The sequence below is a fragment of the Primulina huaijiensis genome, chromosome 16 (genome assembly GCF_012295235.1).
Source record: "Primulina huaijiensis isolate GDHJ02 chromosome 16, ASM1229523v2, whole genome shotgun sequence".
NCBI lineage: Eukaryota > Viridiplantae > Streptophyta > Magnoliopsida > Lamiales > Gesneriaceae > Primulina > Primulina huaijiensis.
The window spans coordinates 14,427,036-14,447,721 of NC_133321.1; the positions used below are offsets into that span (position 1 = coordinate 14,427,036).

Sequence of the window (20,686 nt, forward strand, 5' to 3'; positions counted from 1 at the left end):
GGTGCAATCAGGACCTTTGGATGAGATCGAATTGGCTAAATTGATCTAGATCAAGAAGATGAAATCTGTACCATTAGATCAAGATGACTATTGAGATTTGATAGATCTAGAGTGTATCTAATGAAGGTGACCATCTTGAAGTGATGTGATCTCGACCATTCAATTCAAAATGGACTAAATAAATTGAATCTAATCAAATAATGTGATTCAATTGTTGTAGCTCATTCAATTCAAAATGGACGCACTAAATTGAATCTAATCAAATAGTGTGATTCAAATATTGTAGCTCACCAATTGCAGTGCGATCTACACCATTAGATCAAGATATGTCACTAATCTAATTGATTTAAATGATAAAGACAATCAAGTGTATATATTACATAAATGTAGAAAAATAATTAATGATAACAACCATTAAATAAAATGATAAACTATTAATATCGTACTCATTCGAAATATCTTTGACATACTATACACTAAAATTTCAAAAATATAATTCTTGTTTCAAAAATATAATTCTCATTTGAGTTCTATAAATTACTTTAAATTCTTTATCTAAATTATTGGAACAGAAGTATTTTTGTTCATTTCATGAAATTTTATTGATTATTCAGAATGAATAACTTGGTAGTGGCATAAGTGGTAACAAGTCCCCGTGATAAAGACTTGTTCTTGAAGATGCTTAATAAAGGAGTCTAGGCCTCTTGAGCAACAATAAAATCTGCAAAGTAAAGAAAAGGGTCAATTCTGAAAAGGTAAAAAAAAAATAAAAATGAATCAACACTTCGCAGTACACAACTCTCATCTCTCATCGACACTTCGCAACATAAAATAAACCGATAAACGCTTAATTTTTCTTATAGGAAATGGAAGGCGCTATGAAGTAACAAGTCGACAGTTAACGGATACTCAGAATCCAGCAAAGAAATTTTTTGGATGAGCACAAGCCATCGCACAAAAATGGCATTTACCTCGTGGATGACCGATTGGTTTCACTCCTTGTATTTCATTGTCTCTTTCTCAAAACCAATTGTAGGGAATTGTTTCGCATAATCTTCAACTTCCAGACACAGCTTTCTGATTGAAGATTGATGAGGATCGGACTGCATAGACGTCACAAAATCCTTTAACTTCGTTCCTGAAGATCGTGTCAAAGTATATATTAGAATTAAACTAAGATAAATGGGAAAACTCTGGTTACATTGATCCATTCCTGACATGTATGTCGATCTGAACAGAAAGGGAAAAGGTAGAGAGAATAGCAGAACTATGAACCATTTGTATCAGCCTTAATCTTGAGGGCTAACTTTACAGCAGCATCAAAGAACTCTGCAACTTTTACAAAGTCTTCTTCAATGAATCCCCTTGACGTTAGAGCAGGAGTTCCTATCAGATGGTAAGGAGCTTATCAAGATTTTTTTAAGTGATTACAAATCAAATGGCTGCTGCACAATAAATGCGAAAGACGTACCCATACGAATCCCTCCAGGTACCATGGCAGACACATCTCCAGGTACAGTATTTTTATTGGCTGCTATATGTACAGCCTCCAAAACCTTTTCCACTCGTGATCCATCAATACCCTGTACAAATGAAGATCACATCCCAAAACATTTTAGATTTGAAATTTAGACAAAAGGATGTAGAGGAAAGGGAGAAGTCATAGAGTTACTAGTCCAAGAGAACTTTTTAGAGTAGTTAAATATCATGACAAAAAGATGAAAAACTTCGGATAGAAATTAATAACATTTCACGTTGTCATTTTTTGAGATGCATTTCATTCTTAGTTTTTTTAAGCTCCATAAAAAAAAACCAAAGATATTCCTCTGTGTTTACTTTGCTACCATTTAAGATAAAAAAGAGCCTCAGAACAAAAAACAAAGCAAAACAAAATAAAGATTAGCGCTGATTAAACATGGAAAATATGCAATCCAATATGCTGGCACAGTTTTAAGGATTCTCCTCAAAATTATAACATAAAGAGCTTGTAGATCATTAAAAGTGTAGTTTGTTGATTGATGTCGTCATGTAGTCAGTGAAAGTACAAGTGAAACATTATTTAAGACAAAATCAAAGTTTTTTTTTGAAGCTGCACGTAAAGATAGACTGCAAAGAACAAAAAGAAAAGAACAATAATGGCTGTTAATGTGAATCCAACCAACAATAGTTCATCATTAGCACAGAAAGTGAATCCAATGTACTCATCTAAATAAAATATACAAAAGAAAGAGAAGATTTTCCAGCTTAGCTAAATTAGAGCAATTATTCGAAAAGCCAAAAAAAATATCACCTGAGGAAGATCAGGAATATGTTTATACCTTGTGTCTCAAATTCACCAAGACGAGATGATTATCAGTTCCACCAGATACAAGCTCATAGCCTTTCTCTAACAAAGTCTATAAAGAAATATAAACTTTTGGTTGGAACTTTGATACTACAGGCATACTAGCACATAAACTTGTTCAAAATATAATCTAATAGTTGGAATCAAATTTGACACTATCAAAATGCACCTATTCCAGAAGACTAGCTCGGAACCTATAGACGAATGAGATGTTGGAGGTAGGCAACAATCAACATTGAATGAAACGAGAGTCTACTCTATGTTGGTGTTACCTCTGCAAACTTTGAGCAATTACCAAGAACCTGCTCCTGATATGCTCTGTATTCTGGTGTCATGGCCTGCACTTAAATAATAAACAAAAAATTAAACAGTCATTTTTTATAAAAAATCTAATGTGAGGAAATAAAATTAACCTGTCTTAGTGCAACCGCTAAGGCAGTTATAGTGTGATTGTGAGGTCCTCCTTGAAGTCCGGGAAACACAGCTTGATTGATTTTGTCCCCATAGTCATACATCACCTGTTAGAAAAATCATAAATGTAAGTATTTCTGCGCTATGATTCTAAGAACTAAATTTATTAATCGGACTGAAAGAATTAATCTGCTACTCCACTTGCATAACCGCATTCAGAGAAAGGGAAACAGAAGATAACGTTGGATAAACATGATATACAGACACTCTTGATAGCAAAAAGGAAAAAAGACACGCAGAAGATGAAAGTGGTGAAAAAGAGATTCTATTTGAAAAACACACTTCTTGTCCTTGTTTGTTTGTCTCTTTCACTCCTTTCCTAAAGAAGATCATTGCTCCACGTGGCCCGCGCAAGGATTTATGTGTTGTAGTTGTAACTACGTCAGCGTACTCAAATGGTGATGGGATGACCCCACCAGCAACCAGTCCACTAATATGTGCCATGTCAGCCAACAAGATTGCCTTTTGCTTGTCACAGACCTGCCAAATCATTTATTATTATTACAAAATCGGTCGATTAAATAAAAATGAAAAAAACTCTGATGAGCATTTGGGAACCACATTCATTCATCAAATTTACCTTACGAATCCGGGCATAATCATAGAGACGAGCATAAGCACTTGCACCAGCAACAATCAATTTAGGCCTGAAAAGCACTGCACTTTTTTCCAGCTGCAGTGTCACAAATTGACTCTTATACAATGAGAACAGGATCAAAGAAAATCTCGAGGAACAGTTAATTTGTTTTACAGTGCCAACAGCTTGGTGACAGTATTAAACCAAATAACAAAGATTAAACATGCAGATCGTGAATGACAACATTATAAATATTGCAGATAAATCTGAAATGTGTAGCCTGGGATTGAAATAAAATGAAAAATGCCTCGAAGATTTCAATCTACAATATCTCTCTCACGTCTTCACTCAATATACATGGCATGGGTTCATGCTACTAACAAAAATCATTGGAGGGTTCAACCACAAAAGAATATCAACAGTCATTGCCGTATTTAACGAATATTAATTCAATCGAATGTACAATTGTAAAGGAAGAGTAGAAGACAATTTTGTGTAAAGTATGCGGGAGTATGGGGGTAGAGAAGACGCAAAGGTAACAGATAATGATTATAACACATCGCTTGGAAAATTGAAATGTATTTGATACTCCCATATGATGACTGTGTACTTGAAAAAAAAATGAATAGAAGACGAATTGGTATTGATGGACTTGAAAGTCATGATTTGTGACAGGAAGAACAATAATAGTTAGTTTAGCAGCAGCACTAACAAACACATGAAATGGTTCAGAATCCATCCATGTGCTTGGTAAACAGTAATGGCATAAACAGAAATGACATTTACCATATTTTCGGTCAATCAATAAAGAAGGCAAAGTGCCTTCAAAGCAACTTTTAAAAAACAAACTGAGGAACCTGGTCATAGTCAATATAGCCTGTGCTTTCATCCAGTCTGTAGGGCATTGTCTCAAAAAATATAGACACGGCACTTATTTTCTTTGTGTCAGTCTGTAACACAACCATCAAATTTAATTAAGAGTTGATGGAGGAGACTCATACATAGCATAAGTCGATTCCAGAAGTTAAAGAAGTGGAAGCACCTGATAACCATGTGACAAATGACCACCATGTGGAAGATCAAGTGCCATGATTCTTTCATGAGGTTTCAGTAAAGCGGTATAAACTTGAAAATTGGAAGGCGACCCAGAAAGTGACTGTACATTCACTGTAAAGATAAAGTGCACAATATATATGATAATAGCACATAAGGCTACAGGAAAAATAAGCTGAAAGTAAATTATAATTGGCTATACTAGAACAAATTCTTGTTTTAAAGCCATTGAAATTTCAAGCTAAATTTCATCATCCAAACAATGGTTGGTTAGAAGCTTGGTTGGCATTGGCAATAAGGGTTTAAATTGAGAATCAAACAACAAGCTTCGTTTGCGACAACCATCAACAGAAATTAAAGGGAATAATTATATATGGAGTACTAAATAGATTCTTATACAACTGTGCAGTGGAACCAAGAACTCACAGTTCAAAATATAAATTTAGAAGCATTTGTTTTCAATTCACTCTGATCTTCCAAGTATGAATACTTTTGATTGGTCAACTTAAATTATGTAAGCCAAAGAGAAATGTTTTGAATTGTTAAACTCAATGTTCTTGAGAGAGGAAATAAGGTCATAAACCTGTGTGCTTCAATTTTTTTAGCATGTTTATTACCACTGAAAACACAGTACCCAAGGTATTCTCAACATAATTCAAGCATAACCACCTATATAAAAATTTGGTGAATATGATTCTTTTTTGGGGTATTTTATTTTTTAACCTCGGTCAACCTTTTTTTAAGAAAATGACCTCCTCAAGTATATTTGAAATACACTTGAGGTGGTCATTTTCTTTAAAAAATGGTTGACCGAGGTTATTTAACTAATTTCCCCTTCTTTTTGTCAATAACGAGGGAATTCTTAGTGTTTTGCTCAAAGTGCGAGTTTACTACATGTTTTAAGTTACTATGAAATACAAATAAAAAAGAGCAAACCTCCCCATTTTTCAGGATCCAACTGAAAAGCTTCTAAGGCACGCTTCTGGCATAAAGTCTCTGCCATGTCAATGTACCTTAAAATATATAAATTCAGTACCGGTATAAAAATAATAGCAAAATATACTTGTCGATCAACCTTGGGAGCATTTATGTTGATCATTAGTGGATTTAGTTTTGAAATAATGAGGTGTTCTACCATCAAATTTAAGTAGTCATGGATTTTGTCAGAAAAAAAGATTTTGAAAGTTATTAGACACCAATGATCTATGCCGCACTTGAAGTCTTGAACACATGCCTCATCTTCAAGCTTATAGGCATTGGTGAGGCATACAGTCGCATGACGTTGTCCGTCAATTTCACCAATCAATATGCATGCGGATATAGTCGGTGTTAGCCAGAATGTTCGTGTTTGGCAAAAAATAAGTCAATAGTTAATATACGTGTGCTAGTAGAATACTCATTTAATAAACTATAATATTCTTAAGCATGCAAAATGAAATTAGACATACTCATTTCCTCCATAATATCTGGCTCCAGGATACCCTTCACTGTATTTGTTAGTCATAACAGATCCAACAGCTTGCATAACCGACAATGATGTAAAGTTCTCAGATGGAATAAGTTCCAGTCCCTAAGATAAAAACATTAATTTAATCTAAGCTCGATATAGCAAAAAAAAAAAACAATTTTTTTCCCACAAAAGCACATCTTTACAAAACGAACTCAATAACAATATGCAAAAACAGAAAAGACACACACAAAAAGATACATATCATTATGTATCTAAATTGAGAAATGCGCATACCTTCCATTGCCTAGCCTTCTCTAGCTCAATAATGTCAGCAATCTCTGGATCCACCTCTTCCAGAGGCGCATTCAATTGTTTTGTCCACTGCAGAATCGAAATTTGAATTAACAAAAAAAAAAAAAAAACAAGATCTAACCAACTCAGATTAAAAAATTACGGTAACACGGGGACTCTGCTTCTCTGCCACAGCCTGATTCGACAAAGTCGACTGTTGAAGAAAACACCAATAAAGACAATATCAAAATAGGTAGAATAAATGCAATCGCAACACTTGAAGAATCAGATTCCACGAAAATGGACCATGTAACAACGAAACGAGGTGTTGGAGAGCGGACGCAGGGGCTTGATGGAGGAGAGCCTTCTGAGTGCCATCGCCGCAGCTGCCATTGCTTTTGCCAATCACTTTTCGCTTCTTCCAATCGCTAGTGCTGATTATGGGGTGTTTGTTTGGAATCTTTGCTGTACTTCGAAGCGACCGAGAGAGAGAGAGAGAGAGAGTGTGTGTGTGTGTGTGTGTGTGGCGGAGTTGGTGGGGGAGATGGCATACATACTGTACACTCAACTTTTATTATTATTATTGAAATGTTATTTTATATGATTAATATTTAAAATTATTAAGTGTTATTATTTGAATAATTATTTAAAATTAATTTTTTTCCTAAAAAATATTATTAATAAAAATAAAAATCATATATCAATAAATAATATTTTTAAAAATTCAAAATTTATATAATTTATTAGATAAATAAATTTGGATTAAAGTTTTAATTATGAATCTGTTAAAAATATTTATACAAAGTTCTAATTAAGATAAATGATAATAATAATAATAATTTATGGATTGCTACAACACTATTTTAAATAGTTGAAAAATGTTATATTATATAAAAACACAAAACTAACAATCATAACCAAAATAAATGAAATTAAATAAATAATGCATAAGGCCAAGATTTAAATATCTTTATATGCATGAGGCCAAGATTTGGTATTTCGTCTGGAAATTTATTCTATGCCAGAGATCTTTGATAAGCGACATCTCTGTATATATATTTTTATTATTATAAGGTATACTTCTTTTTATATATAAACAATTTTTTTAAACTTATGCGTAATCCAACAACGAGAGGCAATGTTTGATTTTAATTCCCCAAATGCATTTTTCTTTTATTTCCTCAAAATAAAATAAAATATCATCATGTCCTCGAAAATATATTTATATTAATTTATAAATTTCTCAATAANAAAATGAAATGTAAGAAAGAAAGAAGTCCAGATAATTCAGTCCAAAATCGACAATAACAGAAATATAATATTTTTAGGCACATGACTGTTTAAAAGAAGTAGATAGAAAATGGCAAATTTCATAATACTGTTCCACATGAACATTTAGCACTTCAATGGGAAACCTGGTGTCAAAATTTCGTAACATAGTCAGTCACATTCAAATCTAGTGCGATATTAGCTGGGGTAGCCTAAATTCATTACACTGAAAAACAAAAATTAATTGTTTTCAATGCTGTTATAAAGATACACTGAGCACAAAACCTGAGGGAGTTGGAGTATGGGGAAACAGGGGATACCATTCTTAGCTGTAAACCGGATAAAATATTCACATCTCCGACTAACGCGAACTTGTTTCTGAGGATCATTTACCGTATACTTTTTAATGACAAGCAGTTTCAAACAATAATCATTGTAAACTACTTCGAGCGTTTTGTTTTGTCAATGATTCCATGAACCTGTACATACACTTATCCAGCAATCCTGTCAGACAAACCATGTATACCATGAAGAAAGTTCATTAGTCGCAGATTCATTCCACAATCATATCAAGAACATCTTGGTAGGTTTTATGTTCAGAAATGTATTGTTATGATTATCTCCATACAAAACCAAAAGGAAACTCAATATTCTTTTTGTAAAATTCCCAGGAAATTTTTTAATTTTCTTGACATTTTCAAAGGAATTCTGAATATTTCAGATATCTCGTGTAAATTTTCCAAAATTTAAGTGGATGAAAGAAAGGTGAAAAGAATTTTGTTATATCCATTTGACAACCAAATGTTTCATCATGAGACAGGATACTCAATAAAGTTCAGGTAATACATACGTTTGGTCCCCACAAGACATTCACATGAATTGAACATTAAATTTATAAACATTGTATATACAAAGAAATTTCTTTTGAAAAGAAAGAATTATGTCTAATTAAGTTAGGGTGTCATCCACGGTACAACATAAAAGAGCAACTGGGGGGGTGGGGTCGAGCCTAAACTCCGACTAGAAAAAAGAAGCCAGGACCAAAAGTGTTGCCATCAGAAAATTTGCATATCACAAAAATACTCAGGGATGATGACATTTAATATTGGTGCAGATTATATTCTCTCTATAAAGCTTAGCAAAGCATCACTCTTTTTCCTAATGGGGTAATTGAGGCTCGTCCTAATTTACCTTTGCCTGGCTTTTCATCCATGTTGAATCATCAACTCACGCTCAAACGTAGATTTTGAGATGGATGGGTCAACTAATTACTCCAAGTTCCAAAACTAAGTCAATTATTTAAAATTAATTTGCAGCTATTCATAAGTTCAGTCTGTTAAGAAACGCAACTCTAAAACTCAACCAAGAAATACCAACTACATCAATATTTGAGTCAGATTACCGCATTCTTGTATGTAATCGATACACGAACAAAGACAGTCAAATATGGCTTATTGTCGAATTCTAGAGCACCAGTGCAGAAAAGTGTTCGGGAAATGGTTAATTAGTTAAACATTCAAACATTTTCCACAATTTAAATCCTATCCAGAATTCCAGATAGTATCTCAGTAATTAGGGAACATCTAACTGGAAAGGACATAAAAAGAGAAGAAGAAACGAACCTGTCAAGGCAAATGTACCACCCAGCACAGCACAAAGACGTGTAACAAAATGCAGAAAACTACGGCGTTCTTCCCTAATTGTCACGGTAATTGGCGACAAGTCATACAAAAAGTAAACAGCTACAGCCGAAAAAAATGATATCAGTCCTCCAAACAATGAAGCAGATAATCAGAAGGAAAAAAGAATGGAATGAAGAAGGTGACACATTATTAACTGAACAAAACTTACCAGGCCACATCTTATCGACCTCAGTAATAGGAGAAAAGTACTCGGTGACAGAGAATTGATTTGTGGACAAAACTTTCTTTGAGAGATACTTGTATTCAGTTGGAACAATCTAAATCATAAGAAAAGCAAGATACTCAAAAGGGAGGACAAGAAAGCAATTGTCAAATTCGAATTTAATCACAATGTAGACCAACAGCTACTATGATATCCTGTAAACAATTTTACGCCAAGCTTTACTTTGTCAAGATATTATGATTACCCTGGTTCATCAAACTCGAGAAACTTATACTCGAGCATAATACAGATGGTATAAGCGTAAAACTGAAATAAAAACTTAGGGATATCTCTAATTCCAAAGAGACTCTCATTATTGGATCAAAGACACAATTAGCCAGTTTGAAAGTTCTATTTACAGATCATGAAAACAATTGGTACTAGGAAAGAGGACAATTTCTCTTTGCATAGGCAGCAATGTAGCCCTGAGGTTAGTTCGTGGAGCACTATTGTAATAAGGATTCAAACCATGTCCTAATCCACTCAAAAGCATGTCATACTTTTATCAACCACACATCAGCATCATGTAATAAATGTTAAAGTCTTGTAGTCGCATCAAAAGTGAGCCACAACTCATTACCTTTATATAGTACTTGAATGTTCCACTTGCTGCGTGCAAAATTCGTACTGTATCATCAAGTGGGTTGTGTATACCAGGATATTTGGGCCCAAAAGACAAATCATGAATCATATGACTCACATTGACATGGGAAGCACCTTCAAAAATCTGCAGAGAATCAACTGGAGTAAATACATAAATCTACCTGAACAGAGTTAAGTAAATTTCATTACTATATAAATGCCAATATATAAACTCCTGATCAATAAAGCCAACTGCAGAACATCGGTTTAGAACATTCAAACTTTTGCATGCAAAATATTGGAGTAACGACAATGAAGAAGGCATAAGGCATATATGAAGAATATGCACATAGTCACATCTAGAAGAATGAAGTCTTGTACACTTGGTCACATCTGGAGAAGGCACAAGGAATGTACGGAGGGAATATATAAAGCATCTAGATCGTTGCTTCCCAGATATTTTCGAAGGTTTCCAACTCATCTCACCTCCATGAGTCTAATCATATTCTTCGGAAACATCATCTCTACCAGCATGGAAGTATGATTGTTACTTTAAGTATGTTAAAAAATATTTTCGGACACTCGAATTTAATGATAAGCTGAGCACTTACCATCTGTGCAACAAAAATATTCAATCCGTGCACAGAGATATGGAAGTTCCCAGCAACCCTTTGCACATCTAAAACCCCGTATACCTGCAATAAACAATAAATTAAAGGAACAAACAAGGAGTGGATGTCAAATCGAAGGTCTTTCCTCTATCATTGTATTCTACAAAATTAATAAACTAGCATGCACAGGAAGATTCTGCCAAGCCACTAAAATGAAGCAGAAACTGAAAGAAAATGCATACCCGACAACCTTCGCCAACAGATATAGCGTGCTTCACCTTTTTAATTAACTTATCAGCATCTTCGTCGAGACTGTGGGGTTTAACTTTGTGGTCAGATTCTTCATGGTGATCTTTATCGTCATCTGATAAAAGATATATATAGAATTGTGTCACAAGTCCATTAGCATGATGCCCACAGTACTTCACGAATAATATATGCTCCATATAGTAACACTTTTACTTCTATTAGTATAAGCAGAAAATAAATACAGATCTAGCACAAACTAAGTCCTAATTAAAACAATGAAATTGGTGTGGTAAACAAATTCGGGGAGAAGGATTCAATGCATAACAAGGAAAAGAGAAACACGTTACAGAATCTTGCCACGCAACAATAACTAATAAATAGAAAAAAATATTAAGTAATTTCTCGTTCCAAGCTTCACATACTGCAATTACATTTCAGATTGTTAAAGTTAATATTAGACATTAAATGTCGATGCATGAGGCAAAACAAATCCCCTTTTTTATAAACATTTTTTTAATGAAAATTACTTTCATTAAAAAAAAGGGTAAAAAGTTTGCGTTACAACTATACTGGACATCCCCAAGAGATAGACAAATAACACAACAAATCAAAAACTAGAACTTAATTAAAGCTACAACAATACATGGGCTATAACAAGACATGCACCATATCGTTTGAAATCGGTATGGATCGGAAGACGTGAATTTGAATTTCCTTAATTATATCATCCACCATCGGCTTAGCATGCTCAAACATGACTCTGTTACGCATGTTCCATATCTGATAAACCGTTGCTGCAAGTGCAGTAATCCTCATCTTCACTATAGTCGAATTTCCGCCATAATGATTGCGAAATGCCCTAAAAATAGCCAGTGGAGAGGCCATAATTTTCTTCATGTCAAGCCACTTCCTTATCCCATCCCATATGCTCTTGGAGATCCGGCATTGAAAGAATAAGTGAGAAGCCGATTCATCACCTGATTGACAAAGCACGCAAGTTTTAACACTAACAAACCCCAATCTATCTCGTGTGAGTATTTTCCTGTGTGCTAGCTAGCAACCAAAGAATAAATCAATGATTAGGTAACACGCAGGTTCTGCTGAGAAGAGGTTTCCAAAGCCATTTCCCACTTGCTTGAACAAAAAAGTTATAAGCCTTCGATAATCCCCCATTCGTGCTAAACCAACTGTTAAGTCTATCCACTGCAGCTGTTACCGAACCATTAGAGCGCCCGATTTCGTCCCGGATGGATATAATCTGCTTAATCAAAGGTGATTCATCTTTATGTCAACCCCAATACCAAACACCACCAAAGCAACTGTAAATATGATTAACCCACCTAATCCAAATACTATCTTTCCTCATGTGGATTTTCCAAAGAGTTTTTGCGATCAGTGCTTTGTTCCAGGCTTTGAAGTTTTTCAGCCCAAACCCTCCATCGGCTAGTGGTTTGCATAATTTATCCCAAGCAATCGGTGGGTGATTTGTTGGCCACACAAATTTTCGACATATCGAGTGAATGGAGAAAATTATGCAATTCGGTAGAAGCAATATAGATGACCAAAAACATTTGACTCCTTGAATTACTGCACTTATCAACTCAAGTTTGCCAGCATAAGATAAAGATTGTCGAGGCCAAGAACTAAACTTTCTGTCAATGTTGTCCACCAGAAGACTGTAATCCGATGCTCTTAATTGCCTCGCCGCAAGAGGGACTCCCAAATACCGAAATGGCAACTCTCCCGGATGAAATCCGGTGATATCAATGATATCATGTCTTACATTTTCCTCAATACTAGCCATATAAATATTAGATTTCAGCAAGTTAACTCGAAGGACAGCCATATCACCGAATTCATTCAAGCATCGCATAATCATTCGAACACTTTGCGCATCACCATGAGAAAAGAGTAGCAAGTCATCCGCATAAGCTAATTTTGTTATTCTCAAGTTCCGACACTTCGGGCGAAAGCCGAAATTAGGATATCTAGACATGCGTTTAAGTGATCGCGAAAGAGCTTCAAGGCACAAAGTAAACAAGAATGGGGATAGAGGGTCACCTTGTCTCAATCCACGTTTGCCATCAAAGTGTCCGTGATACTGTCCATTGATCATATTCGAGTAAGAAGTTCATGAAACACATTTCATAACCCAACTAATGAACCTACAAGGGAAGTTCAGATATGTTAACACCTCCTTTAAAAAATACCAATCGAAAATGTCGTATGATTTTTTTGTAGGTCAACTTTCAAAGTGCATCTTGGTGAGCCACATTTACGAGCATATTTCCTCAACAACTCTTGAGCTAAATGAATGTTTCCACAATGGATCGGCCCCGAATAAATGCCGCTTGAGCCCCATCAACTAAATCCCCCATCACTCCTCGAAGCCTGTGAACCGAAATTTTAGAGATGAGTTTATAGAAAACAGTACAACAAGTGATGGGGCGGAACTCATTAATTGAAGAAGCATTAGTAGACTTTGGAACAAGTGCTATGACAGAGTGATTCCATTGCTTGAGAATGCGGCCTGTCGCAAAGAACTCAATGACTGCTTAACAAACGTCTTCCTTGATAATGTTCCAAGAACGCTTGAAGAATAATGATCCAAACCCATCAGGACCAGGCGCTTTATCATTCTCTATATCATGTAGTGCTCCCTCAATTTCCGCCATTGTCACGAGATTTGTCAAACCACTCCACTAATGCCTCGATAGACAAGGTCCCGCCCTTATCGTCTCTGAATCCACCCGTAGCCTCTCTACTTTACAACCCAGAAGTCCCCCTAGTAGAACTCAACAAAACATTGCGCTATTTCCCCATGGTCCATAGTCGTATTTCCATCAGCTGTTTGAATTGCAATAATTGCATTTCTCTTATTATTCCGTTTAATCAAGTCATGGAAGAATTTCATACATCAGTCCCCTTGCTTCAAGTAGTTGATCTTCGCTTTTTGAGCAATGAACAATCTTTCTGCTTCCAGTAATAATTCATTATTCCTACGAACCTCTCTATAATCATCATCCATCACTCCCGATTACAACAAACCCATCTGCATAATTTCAAGTTTCTGTTTTGCTGCACTAGCACGAACCGAAATGTTACCAAATTGTTTCCGATTCAGCAACTTCAGTGGCTGCTTTAGCCCCTTAAAAAGCTGTTTCAGACGAAATTGGGCAGTACCGTGACCATAGAAGCTCCATTAGCCCATTTGTTCTTCACAAGATCCATAAAATCATCACTAAGAGCCCACATGTTAAAGAATTTGAATGGTTTCATTTTCTGTTGACAAGGTTCAAGTATCGAAACGAGACTAACCGTATGGTTGGAGACACATCCCGGAGCAATAAAAGTAGCAAAACCATCAAAATTCAATGAGTTCCAGCAATTATTAACAAGGACACGATCCAATTTGCTACAAACCCTTGGGCTGAACCAAGTAAAATAACAACCAGTAAACCTCAAATCCAACAAGTCCAAAGAAGCAACACAATCAACAAAGTCTTGAATTTCATAATTCTTAAATCTCAATCCCCTTTTTTTCTCATCTTGTGACAACATGTTGTTGAAATCACCCACAATTGTCCACAGCAATGAACATGTGGAGCCAAACAATTTCAAGTCTTCCCAAAGAGTTCTCCTTTGTACAATAGTATTAAAAACATAAACAAAGGATGCACAAAACACAATTTTAGTCTTGAAGCAGTCTATACGGACATGGACAGCTTGTTCAGTGCATCGAATTATATTGACATCAACCTTCAATGGGTTCTATAATACAAAAATACGCCCCTTATTATTAAGCAAGAAATTGTGTATCACTATCATACCTTGGAACCGAGTTCTCATCAAGTTCCTCAGAGCTTCCTCATTGAATTTTGATTCTAGAATTCCAAAACCATCTATATTCTGAGTGCCCATCATGATTTGGACAAAAGAACAATTATGGCAATCCTGATAATAAATTGTTAGGGTTCACACATCAAATGACATATTCGAGGGTTTTGATGCCCATTATTTGGACGAAATGATGGAATCAACGCAATGCGGTCAAAGACAAAACTATACGTGATTCAAGAAAGGCCAAAATAAACAAGGATGCTTGGAAGTTTTATGTGCATTCAATTCCACAATTAAATCAATTTGTTAAGGGCTAAATCTTATTTTAATTATTTAGAAAGACCTTTATTTATTTAATTTTTGTCCCTTAGGTTTTCTAAAACGAATTGTATAGACTAGGCTAATAGTATTTTTAAGTCCGTTATGGTTGTTTTAGTTAGCAGATGCATACATAAATGCAATGGGATGAAATTACATAAGAATTGGACATTGTTTTATAAACAAAACCATGAGAAACAAGGGATAGTAGTTTTGCCGATGCCACAAATTATGTCTTGCTTAGAAGTCAGTTATTATCTTTCTTTTTTTTCTAGGATTTATTCTCCTCCTAAGTCATTTGTGGCTCGAGGGAAAGGGAGAGAATGATGTGCAGAATAACAATAAAGGTTGTCCAGGAGTTGGGAAATGGTATAAGTTCTCATGTTTTAATAACTATTAAATAAAATAGAAAGGAAGTTGTTACGTTGAAGAGTTGGAATACCAAACATTGTTGAATTCACACTACACACACCGGGAAGAAATACCCGCCCCATACCCGTTTCTTTCGGGTTAGGAGCCCCTAAACCGAACACATGGGGATCAAATCTCTATCCCCGTCCCCGTCTCTGCTTCAAAAATAGTAATAGAACGGGGACAAAGGCAGGTTAGGGGAATAACAGAACTCGAACTTATTATTATATATATTATTATTATCATCGGGGCGAACCCGAAAATTAGTCCCCAAACCCGCCCCGTTTCGAACTTTCCTCGCAGGGCCTCGAACCCACGGAGAAAATTGTCATCCTTAGTTCACATAGTCATCATCGAGAAAGTAAAGAAAAACCTGAGAAATGATTGAATGGGTCAGGTCCTTAGAACATGTAAAGGTAAAAGGAAAGTCCTGATACTCGTAAACATGAAAATCATTTCCTCTCCATCAAATTGCCTAATTTCAGTAGAGCTGTAGTGAAATAGTTACTAAAAGATTATTTGAATCAGCCTTAATATTTGTTACTAATTTCAAAACATGGTGAAAGTATCACATGCCATCATGGAAACAGGAAACCTAATAACAGCAGAACAAAGAACCTCTCCAAAACTCTAATTTCTAATAAGATTCATGTAGTAAAACCGTCAAACGCCCATTTACTTTTCTTGTTCACGCTTATAAACTAACAAGATAATTAAGGAGGTGGTTGGTGGCGGAGATGGCTGGAGGCGGTCGGAGGCAGGTGGTGGCTGATGGTGGAGGACCCTTAAAACCAAAAGTAAATACAAAAAAAAGTGAGATGTTTTTATTATATCTACGGTATTTAAAATTGATTGATTTTACTGGTTTTTAAAATTATTTGACTTTGATAATTGACTAGAATTTTAAAATAATTGACGGGTCTGTCTATAGAGACCACCTTAGACAAAGGTAGGGTGATCGAGGCCACCTACCGCCTAGGCCACCATTTAGAATACTGGATAAAAGTAATCTTAAAAAAAAGTTCCCAGACGAACTAACCATGCCCGTGAGATGCATGTTCCTTCTCCACAAGGTCTGACAGATACTCTGAGCCAATAATTTGGCCATCATGATTCAAGCGAAGCTGCAAAAAAAAAAAAGAGGTAATCACAATCAATGGCAATTGGAAACATGACAAAAATATCTCACAGAGAGATGTACCAACGAATAAACATCTAGTAAACTGACCTTCCATATATTTGTGTCAAGATCGACTTCGTGCTTCCCCGACATATCGATAGCGTCAACACTTAGAACTACAAGAATCATAGAGTTTAATAGCAGATGGCTAGTATCAATAAAAACCATAATTCCAAACAATGTGTATGAAGGCTAACCATCACAAGGCAGAGATGGGAATGTCATATTAATGTGGATCGGAAGTGTTTCTCCACGTTTTAAGTCAACAGCCATCTGCCAAAGCATAATATGCATATTAAGAACCGACAAAAAGTTGTGTGTATTGCAGATTTACATGCAAGAAATATGTAAGGTATTGATAAAAATAAACTCTTTAATGATAGTACACAAGTAGCGAAGTACATAATTGAAAATGTGGAACTTGAGAACAAGAAAACTAACCTCATGCACTGTATCCGTTGAAAGATAAAATGTCAACTCATGCAAGAACAATGTAGCCATGATGACTAGTCCAACAATGGAAACTAACAAGAAAAAAAGAAACTTTCTTAACTATTCTTGTCACGGAATTCAATAGACAAACATTGTTTAATTATTTTGAGCCCACATCATTAACACTTGATTTGATAACAAGCAAGTTGAACCGTGTGAACCAGAAACGAACAATTTTTCATTGAGTTATTAACATCTCGTGGTTTATAATCTACAACCATCATATAAAAAAAACTTGATGACCGTGATTGACACATCTGTACTGGGATAAAAACAAGGCTTTTAAGCTAATAAAGGTAGATGTAATAGCTTGAATAACAAGCAGTATAATTCCAGATATTTAAACCCCTGACCAACACACAAGCAAAATGAAGCACCAAGTCTTGAAAGCACAACATCGAGCTACACTTCATACTGCTTGTGAGGGACCAAAGACGTATCTTCCTTGATTTGCATAGAAACTATTGGGTTTTTCATCAGACGTTCGCAAATGCTGCCTCCCAGTATAAGACTGGCACAATGCACCAGGCAATATGGATCTTTTCCCCCACTTGCGACCACCATTTGAATGTTACAAGACCACAATAAAAAACATATTCAAAATCGTATTTGTTTTGATCTCACAAGGCCTCGATTCTTAGGGAATATATTAACTGTAATACTTTTTCCTTCGGGGATTAAATTCTAATCCTTAAACGGCTCTCCCTTTACAGCTATAAACAACAATAAAATAGCAGTAAAATTTTATATGGAAAAAATAAAGAACCGAAAAAAATACCGAGGGCCCCAGATTTCGTCTTCTGTAGCAAATGTTCTTCAGCGCGAGGAAATGCATCAAGACTTTTCAGTACTTGTTTAAAATTACCCATCTTTTTGTTGTCTTTTAACCTATCTCCACTTAAGCCAAGATCCCCCCAATGAAAGAATCATGCAATCACCGCTCACTGTACAGAAAAAATAAATACAGAAATTCTGTCAAAAGACATTCCAAATTCAGAATTAAACAAACTGTGTTATCATTATCGTTTAGATCCATTTAACTTTGTCCTCCCCCACCCCGACAACCTAACAACATGAAATAACCTGCTCAATGCATGGAAAGTAGAAAATTTTGGTCAACCAAACATTCTGAACACCATAAATTAACTTGGCATCATTTTGTATCACTATTTAACGCTCCCCGCACCCAAAGAAAATACAATGTCCACGAAATTATTAGCTTATCTCCAAACCAATAACAAGAATAAAAATAATAATAATAATAAGGTGCAGGGCCAACAACCAATGTCATACTGGAAATCGAATCAATTTTCCATCGTCTTTTACCTATACCAAATTAATAAAAATAAAAAATACGAACAACCAGTTTATTGAATAGACAGAAATCCAGTCAACAAACAATTCGGAATTCGAAACTAAATCACTATTCATAATTTTCTATGTATATTCAACCCTAACCTTTTTCAGAGAAGAAATTGAAATCAGTATACTAACGTATAACAACAGAGAAAAAAACTGCATACGTAGAGAGAGAAATCACCTTCTGTTGGAGAGAGAGTCGACGATCTTCGCCGGCGATGTTCAGATGGAGAGCGATTGAATATGGGGTTTTTTTTAAAAATATTATAAATTAACAACTTCTAAAACTCTGTAAAGCTGATACAATTTGGGACAGATTCAAATTTTTTATTATTATTTTTTTTTTAACTTTTTTAAAAAAAAATAAAAGGGATATCGGTGACGGTTAACAAAAACCGTCGCTATTAGCGACGCTCTAACAAAACCCGTCGCTATTGACGACTGTTTTACAAAACACCGTCGCTATTAGCGACAGTTTTATTACCGTCGCTCTTGGCGACGGTTTTATTACCGTCGTTATTTGCGACGGTTTTACCAAGCACTGTCGCTATGTGCGACGGTTTTACCAAAACCCGTCGCTATTTGCGACGGTTTTACTAACAACCGTCGCTATGGCACGGATTCAATTTCCACCACCAGTCTGCCACGGATTCTGAGTCCGTGGCAGAAAACCACGGATTCAATATCCATTGACCCGTGATCTTTTTTCTGCCTATTTAAATGCGGTGATGCTCTTCATTTTATCACCGAAGCCAAGCAACTTAGGAGCAAAATTATTTCTTTCGATCACCGAGCATCGAACATTCTTTGCAGCACTGATCTTCAGACTTTTCTATTTAATTATTAGCGTAAGTCTTCTGTATTTTTCAGAATATTAATAGCGTAAGTCTTCTGCATTTTTCAGAATACAATTAAAATATAAAAAATTATTGAAATTACCTTTTCAAATGTCGTTGTACGGAATTTGTAATTAAATCATCTACCAGAGTTTAAACAGAGATTCGATTTAGACTCGACGCAATTCTCCCAAATTCTGATACTCAGCACAATTCTCTCAAATCAAATTCTGAATTACTGAGACTCGGCACAATTCTCTAAAATTCTGATATTCGACAGAAAACTATCAAATCAAATTAGGAATTCAGATAATCACACGATCGACACAATTTATAAAGGGAGGAGAATCACGGATTCTTTATAACTCATTCTTATATTAAATTAAATTATTTATATTAAAAATACTAACCTTGAAATATTTTCAAAAATCAAAAAATCATATTTATTATTTTTTTAATATTCAAATTATTTTTTAATATCGCGATTAATATTAAAAATATACTATTTAATTAAATTATACTTAATCATATAATGTTAGTGAACAAAATTATAATTACATTAATATAATATAAATAATACAAACAAAATATTAAAAAAATTAATTAAATTACCTTCTCAGACGTAATTATACGGAACTTGTAATAATATCAATGGACGATGCTAATATCTGAAATAAATGACAAGTATTATAAAAAAATTACACAAAAAAATTACTTCTTAATATATAATTATACTATACATAAAATTTCACGTAAATATAAAGTCCGTAATTTATATACACATTATAATTCCAATAAAACAATTAATATTATAATTATTGTAATTAAACTAAATATAGTTATTATTATTATTACTTAAAACTACTAGGATTAAATTAAGTATAGTTTTTATTATTATATCACGTAAATATAATTATTGTAATTATTGTAATATTATATCACGTAAATATAATTATTGTAATTATTGTAATTGTTGTAGATATAATATTACATCAAGTAAATATAATTATTGTAATTAAACAAAGTATAGTTAGTAAAGACGGTGCTGGAAAGAATGTTTGATGCTCGGTGATCGAAAGAAATAATTTTGCTCCTAAGTTGCTCGGTTTTGGTGATAAAATGAAGATCATCACCGCATTTAAATAGGCAGAAAGAAGATCCCGGGTCAATGGATATTGAATCCGTGGTTTTCTGCCACGGACTCAGAATCCGTGGCAGACTGTCACGGATTATTTGAAACCGTCGTGCCTTAGCGACGGTTTTTGGTAAAACCGTCGTACATAGCGACGGTTTAGTTTTAAATTGTCGCCAATAGCGACGGTATTTTTAAACCGTCGCTAATAGCGACGGTGTTTGGTAAAACAGTCGCCAATATCCCTTTTATTTTTTTTTAAAAAAGTTAAAAAAAAAATAATAATAAAAAATTTGAATCCGGGACAGTATGTCCC

At 34.7% G+C, this 20,686-nt stretch overlaps 2 protein-coding genes across 2 annotated transcripts; both read right to left on the reverse strand.

Moving 5' to 3' along the window:
* Window positions 1-414: 414 nt before the first annotated feature.
* LOC140961733 (serine hydroxymethyltransferase 2, mitochondrial-like) lies at window positions 415-6,724 on the reverse strand. The gene is made up of 16 exons (XM_073420405.1): window positions 6,493-6,724; window positions 6,350-6,400; window positions 6,190-6,276; window positions 5,894-6,015; window positions 5,382-5,458; window positions 4,435-4,559; window positions 4,250-4,342; window positions 3,396-3,488; window positions 3,098-3,295; window positions 2,758-2,862; window positions 2,617-2,682; window positions 2,319-2,396; window positions 1,472-1,583; window positions 1,276-1,386; window positions 972-1,138; window positions 415-721 (listed from the first exon to the last, which is right to left on the reverse strand). The coding sequence occupies exons 1-15, from the start codon at window positions 6,577-6,579 to the stop codon at window positions 993-995; spliced, it is 1,551 nt and encodes a 516-aa protein (XP_073276506.1). The 5' UTR covers window positions 6,580-6,724; the 3' UTR covers window positions 415-721; window positions 972-992.
* An 816-nt stretch (window positions 6,725-7,540) lies between these two features.
* On the reverse strand, window positions 7,541-18,688 carry LOC140961486 (uncharacterized). Its single transcript, XM_073420041.1, has 12 exons — window positions 18,584-18,688; window positions 17,822-17,987; window positions 16,993-17,075; window positions 16,749-16,824; window positions 16,600-16,667; window positions 16,411-16,495; window positions 10,796-10,917; window positions 10,554-10,637; window positions 9,941-10,087; window positions 9,307-9,415; window positions 9,078-9,197; window positions 7,541-7,959 (listed from the first exon to the last, which is right to left on the reverse strand). Exons 2-12 carry the CDS (start codon window positions 17,910-17,912, stop codon window positions 7,886-7,888), a joined length of 1,059 nt encoding a protein of 352 aa, XP_073276142.1. The 5' UTR covers window positions 17,913-17,987; window positions 18,584-18,688; the 3' UTR covers window positions 7,541-7,885.
* Between the last annotated feature and the right edge of the window lie 1,998 nt (window positions 18,689-20,686).

Bases quoted from the DNA above. Each gene is read 5' to 3' on its own strand.
- LOC140961486 (XM_073420041.1), bottom strand. From the start codon at position 17,912: ATGGGTAATTTTAAACAAGTACTGAAAAGTCTTGATGCATTTCCTCGC. The intron at 17,076-17,821 runs GTATTTTTTTCG...TTTTCTTGTTAG, and splicing joins GACGAAATCTGGGGCCCTCG to TTTCCATTGTTGGACTAGTC. The intron at 9,416-9,940 runs GTAATGAGTTGT...CTTATGATTTAG, and splicing joins CATTCAAGTACTATATAAAG to ATTGTTCCAACTGAATACAA.
- LOC140961733 (XM_073420405.1), bottom strand. From the start codon at position 6,579: ATGGCAGCTGCGGCGATGGCACTCAGAAGGCTCTCCTCCATCAAGCCC. The intron at 6,277-6,349 runs GTAATTTTTTAA...TCGATTCTGCAG, and splicing joins AGCAGAGTCCCCGTGTTACC to TGGACAAAACAATTGAATGC. The intron at 2,683-2,757 runs GTTAATTTTATT...ATTTAAGTGCAG, and splicing joins TAGCGGTTGCACTAAGACAG to GCCATGACACCAGAATACAG.